Consider the following 6000-nt stretch of genomic DNA (forward strand, 5'->3'; position numbering starts at 1 on the left):
CCTGTTTAGCCATTTTATATCCAAAGTTTCATATAGCCTTTGCAAGCAATTAAAAAAAACTTGCAGGTGTAGACGATCATTTTTTCACATTGATTTCTCAAAGTGTTCTCAGTCTTCACAACAAGTCGGTGGTATAGGTAGAGCAAAGATAACCATTCGTTTTTTGAGAGGAGCAAAACTTGAGGTCTTTTTCTCTCCCAGTCCCCAACTCCCTATGCTCAGCCTAACCCCATTGCACTCACCTGAGCCCAGGTGTCGGGCTGCACTGTAGCACGTGGGAAGGTTTTTCTCAGATGTCACCTTCCCTGTGATTCCTTCCCTTTGTGCATTTGTCATTAAAGAGGTGTCCACACATTTGGGAAAGACGGCTTCCTGTCTTGCTGCAAACCACAGTCTTCCCAGTTCCGAAGACTGTCTGCCTGGTCGTAAAGCGTTTCTAATAAGATATTCATTGTGACTGCATTGTAGGAGGCAGGACAATGCAAGGCTAAACGCCCAGGCTCCAGAGTCACACATCCCCTTGCTTAAAAGCTGTGTCACCGGGACTTCCCTGGTGGTGAAGTGGTTAGGATTGCTGTGGAGCAACTAAGCCCGGGCACCACAACTACTAAGCCTGCGCGCTAGAGCCCGCGAGCCACAACTGCTGAGCCCGTGAACCAGAACTACCGAAACCCGCATGCCTAGAGCCCATGCTCCGCAGCAAGAGAAGCCACCGCAATGAGAAGCCTGTGCACCACAACGAAGAGTAGCCCCCGCTCGCCGCAACTAGAGAAAGCCCATGCACAGCCAAAAAGACCTAACGCAGCCAAAAATAAACAAAAAATAAATTTATAAAAAAAAAGAAATAGGTAAAAAAATATTTTTCAAAGAAAAATAACATCATACAGATAAGGCACTTAGAATAGTGCTTAGCAGACTATAATCTCTCCGTTATTGTTATCATTTGTATAATTATTATTTCGGTTACAGTTGAAAGAAATGACTCTTAGGTTGTGAAGTTCCTTTGAACGTAATTTTGTGACTCTGATTTGCAGGTATTGTAGAGGAATGATAAGTAATTCCTTTATAAAAATCCAGGAAGGGGCTTCCCTGGTGGCGCAGTGGTTGAGAGTCTGCCTGCCAATGCAGGGGACACGGGTTCGAGCCCTGGTCTGGGAAGATCCCACGTGCCGCGGAGCTACTGGGCCCGTGAGCCACAATTACTGAGCCTGCGCGTCTGGAGCCTGTGCTCTGCAACAAGAGAGGCCGCGATAGTGAGAGGCCCGCATGCGCACTGTGATGAAGAGTGGCCCCCTCTTGCCACAACTAGAGAAAGCCCTCGCGCAGAAACGAAGACCCAACACAGCCATAAATAAATAAATTAATTAATTATTTAAAAAAAAAATCCAGGAAGAAGTAATTTTTTAAAATCTAATTCTCCATTTCACGTATCCTGAATTGTTTATTTTAAAGATACATTAAGACAAGGAGACCACAGCAGCACGTACTAGAGAGCATTCTATGAAACATAAGGTGCACCAGATGTTTTGTTAAATGTGTACTTTATTTTACCAAACATCTACCTACTTTTCCATAAAGCAGCTCAGAGAACGAGCTCCATAGCAAACAAACACTTCGGGAAATACTGAACCACAGTCTTCCCTGCATACTCCTATTTGTTCTGAAAACATAGTATGTTACACTTTCAAATGGAGGGAAGGAAGCAGCAGGGACTTTCAGAGCCAGCATGGCATCTGCAGTGAGGCAGCTTCAGTTAGCTTGTCTTTCCCCACTTCCTCCTCATGTGGAAACTCCACCTTCTTCTTCAGAACCCAGCTCAAATGTCTCCACTTCTGAGATGCTTTCTCTGGCTCCTCAATTTAGTTGGCTCCTTCTCGAAGCTTCTACAGCAATTTGTTTATATAGTGGTGTCATATCTTAGGTGGGAGATGGTTGAAGAGATCACATTTGCTGAAAATTGCGTCTGGTCACAATCTTTTTAGGTCACAGCTTAAGAAGCTGACCCTTTAGAGATCTGTGTACTTTGTTCCATAAAGTTGTCACAGACTATGCTTCTTTCTCTCCATTCTTGAAACATCATGTTTCTTCAGTTAAGTATGAGTTGAGGCAGCTGGCATATATTTTAGGAAAAATATTTCTTCTTAGTTACAGTGAGATCAACTGAGTAAAGGGTAGACCTCAACTCCCATCTCCAGCTCACTCTGGGGCATAGGCTGATTGCGTGGAATGGTGGGCAGAAGATTCCAGAGCATTGGAACTTTCCCTGAGCATTCCAATTCCATCAGTGTCACCAGCTGAATTCGAATGAGCCTTGAGTATGCAACTTCACCTTACTTTAATGGCTCCTGCCTCACTCCCTTACAGTTATTTTTTGTCTACCCCTCTGCCTTTCTGGCCTGAGAATGGCAACTTTTGTTTTGTTTTGTTTTTAAATAAATGTATTTATTTATTTTTGGCTGCGTTGGGTCTTTGTTGCTGTGCGCGGGCTTTCTCTAGTTGCGGCGAGAGGGGGCTACTCTTCATTGCGGTGCGCGGGCTTCTCATTGCAGTGGCTTCTCTTGTTGTGGAGCTTAGGCTCTAGGCACCTGAGCTTCAGTAGTTGCAGCACGTGGGCTCAGCAGTTGTGGCTCGCCGTCTCTAGAGTGCAGGCTCAGTAGTTGTGGCACGTGGGCTTAGTTGCTCTGCGGCATGTGGGGTCTTCCCGAACCCATGTCCCCTGCATCGGCAGGCGGATTCTTAACCACTGCGCCACCAGGGAAGCCCAAGAATGGCAGCTTTTGTTTCTCTGTTTCTCCTCCAGACCCCTGGGAGTTGAATGAATGAATGAATGAATGGATAGGTAGCTACACATGATCAGTAAGGATTCTTTCTCTCCCTCCTCCTCAGGGCCGCCCAATAACTCCAGTGTACACAGTGGCTCCGAACGTTCAGAGAATTCCCGCTGCCGGGATCTACGGGGCCAGTTATGTGCCATTTGCTGCTCCGACCACAGCTACGATCGCCACGCTGCAGAAGAACGCGGCGGCCGCCGTCTACAGCGGGTACGCAGGCTACATACCTCAGGCCTTCCCCGCCGCTGCTATCCAGGTGCCCATCCACGACGTCTACCAGACCTACTGAGCTCCACCCACCACGACCACTGAAGGAACACTTTACTATTTATGAAGAAAGAACGTGTTGGGTTAGCACACACGAAACCCAAACGTGAAGAATGTTATCAGATACCATACTGGAATATTTTATATACATGAAGTTTTCACTAGTTTTTTTAAGACTGTTTTCAATTTAGCAGACCTGTGTTTGTACATTTCTAAGAGGCTTGCAATGGTTTGTGCCTTAAACACCATCTCTTAAAAATTTGTACGCTGTAGTACATTTGTATAGAGGTTTTCATTTTTGTATTTTTAAGGATATATTTTCAGTATGAAGGTTATTTTCTTAACTTCTGCACTCCAGAGATTTCTATTTTGTAGTACCTTCAATAGTAAATATATCAACTATATATTAAAAAGCACACTTGAGCAGCTAGGGAACTACTTTGAAAAATATATTCAATATTTAAAGATACAAACAATAGTGCTTTAAAAATACTACATAAAACGTTATTTTAAAAGTTATACTGGAAAGTGCAATTTTAAAATGAGTGAAACCTCTATTTCTGCTGGAATTAAAAGTTGACAGGTGTTACTATGTGTTATCCATGACGGTTCTGTTTTTTAAACACTCGACCTCTCCTTAAGCCAACATTGAAAGACTTGTCACACTTCTGAGTCCAAACACTGGAAAGCTCTCTCACCTGCCACCATCACCCTGGGTCCCTGTTCCTTCTCCAAGTGCCTTTGCTCTTAGATAGGTTCTCTCCCCACCCACTAGCCACCCTCTCCCCCTGTTCCCAGTCCCACCTTCGTGTTTGGCAAGTCTAGGACAAATGCATTACTCTGACAGAGAAAACATTGATGACTTTTATACTTCTTTTTGTTGGGGTTTTTTGTTATGGGTTTTTGGTTTTTTGGGGGCGTTTGTTTGGGAGGTATTTTCAATAGCAGAGTTATGTGTAAGCACAAGATTTTAATAGTTTGCATAAGACATCTTTGCATAGCTATTTAATTGTCCAATATACAACTTTCATTCCTTTCCTAATGCTTTTATTTTATTATATTTGTTTTGAAGTATAAGTTTGTAGAGACAGAGAATGTTATTGTAGACAAGACCCTGAAAGACTCTTGTCAGCAGATATGCTTCTAGTTGCCTTATCATGTTTCATGCGAAATGTCTGTGGTTGTCACGGTGTTGGAAATATTATGTTTCTTGAACAGGGCCTCCCTCCGTTGCCATGCACAGCATGGCAGGTGAACTGATTTGGGGCATGCACAGCCAGGAGGAGGAGGAGAGACCTGCAGGAGTAACAGTTTGTAAATATCACCTAATGCTTGTTTTTAGCTGTTTTATGTTGCAGAAGTTCATGGTACCTAGTTGAATGCAAAATGAAACCATTTTATTTCAATGTTATTGAACGGTTTTGTTTTAGTAGGAAGTAAATGTATTGTTGCAGTGTTTTGTGCCTGTTTAAAGGCCTTTGTTTAGCAGAGTGAATGTAAAATACAGTAAAATGTTAAGACTGTCATCTACTTTAGGAAATACACCAACTTGGAATTTTTTTTTTGTAAAGGTTCTATCAAGGAAGTGAGGTGTGCAATAGATGGCATGGCCACAGTTGTGTTTTTATGTCATATTGGAGATTCCATCAAACCTTCTACTCACTGAATTTTGCTGATGGCTGCATTCTTATTGTGGGTTAATAATAGGATAGTGCCCTTAGCAAACATATTAGTTTTGTTTTACATTTTAAATTAAGAGATTCCCAAATGCCCTCTTTTCCCTCATCTTAGGGTGGGTTGAATTTTTTATATATAAGCAATATTTATTTAACTATTCTATAAAATTATTGAGTGCCTGCGAAGGCCTTTAAACATTCCTAACCTTCCTTTCCATCATTCTTAAGTGACATAAAGTAACTGTGCAATGTCCTGATTCTGTACCCAGCAAACTGCATCCAAACTCAAATCTGTTGTAATGAGTAATCCAACAAAATGCAGTTTGGATTAGATCCCCATCCTTTGACTTTGTATGAAAGAAGTACTCTCCTACTCTCCTTCCAGTGAAGGATTAAGTATCACAGAGGTTCACTGGATGAGACTGACCCAGGGATCTTACTGTATCTTACATGTGCCTGTAAATTATTTGCAAAAAAGAAAAAGAATGGTGTCTTAACATGGCAACTACCAAACTACCTTAAAAATAAACGTTGCTGACATAGCCCGTTAAGTATCAGTGAGCCTCCTACCTACCTATGGTCTGTCTGTTCCTGTTGTTTGAAAAACATTTCACATATGTACACTACTGAGGTAAGTTTGTAACTTGAAATGTGAACTTTTTTTTAGGGTTAAGAACAAACTATATAAATGTTTAAAAAAAAACTTTCGAGTTCCCTGTTTTCAAACATGCTAGCAGTTTAGTTGTTATCTTTAGTTGCATTGTATTTGAAAAGCTTTTAAGTTTATTTAGATCTTGCTTCATTTACAGTACATTCTTAGGATGTATGTAGTAAATAAAGCTTTCTTTAAAGCAATTTCAAGACCTTATTTTAAATTGTGTTTTTCTTTATACACATTTTTTTTCCTAACAAAATTAGAATAACCCTTATAGCCTAGAAGGAACTGACTAATTCATTATTTTCAGCTGGAGAAGATCATATCTTTGATTTGGAATTACTAATGAAGATGAGGCACATAGTAAAAACTGTAAATTATCAGTGTCTTCAAACTTGTGCCCAGTGGTAGAAAGTTGAGCACTCAACTACTACTCAGCATCTGGATTAGAATGGGATGTGGCAAAGCCTGTCACTGTTCTCGGTACTGGTTTGTTTATGATCCCAAGAGCTTTACACTCAGAAATCTACATGGAGGCAGTTGATGTGACCTTGAGTTATTTGGTGGTCTC

At 41.4% G+C, this 6000-nt stretch overlaps 1 protein-coding gene across 6 annotated transcripts in view; it reads left to right on the plus strand.

Annotated features, from left to right (window-relative positions):
- RBM47 (RNA binding motif protein 47) overlaps positions 1–5629 on the plus strand; it is a 172495-nt gene extending 166866 nt beyond the window's left edge. For all 6 annotated transcript variants that reach the window (XM_081251244.1, XM_081251246.1, XM_081251245.1 and 3 more), the window contains one exon: positions 2887–5629. In XM_081251244.1, coding sequence (XP_081107370.1) covers positions 2887–3120 — 234 coding nt within the window. In that variant the 3' untranslated portion in view covers positions 3121–5629. The remainder of the gene's footprint in view (positions 1–2886) is intronic.
- The last annotated feature ends 371 nt before the right edge of the window (positions 5630–6000 follow it).

The sequence above is a fragment of the Mesoplodon bidens genome (assembly GCF_964165515.1).
Source record: "Mesoplodon bidens genome assembly, chromosome: 1".
Lineage (NCBI taxonomy): Eukaryota > Metazoa > Chordata > Mammalia > Artiodactyla > Ziphiidae > Mesoplodon > Mesoplodon bidens.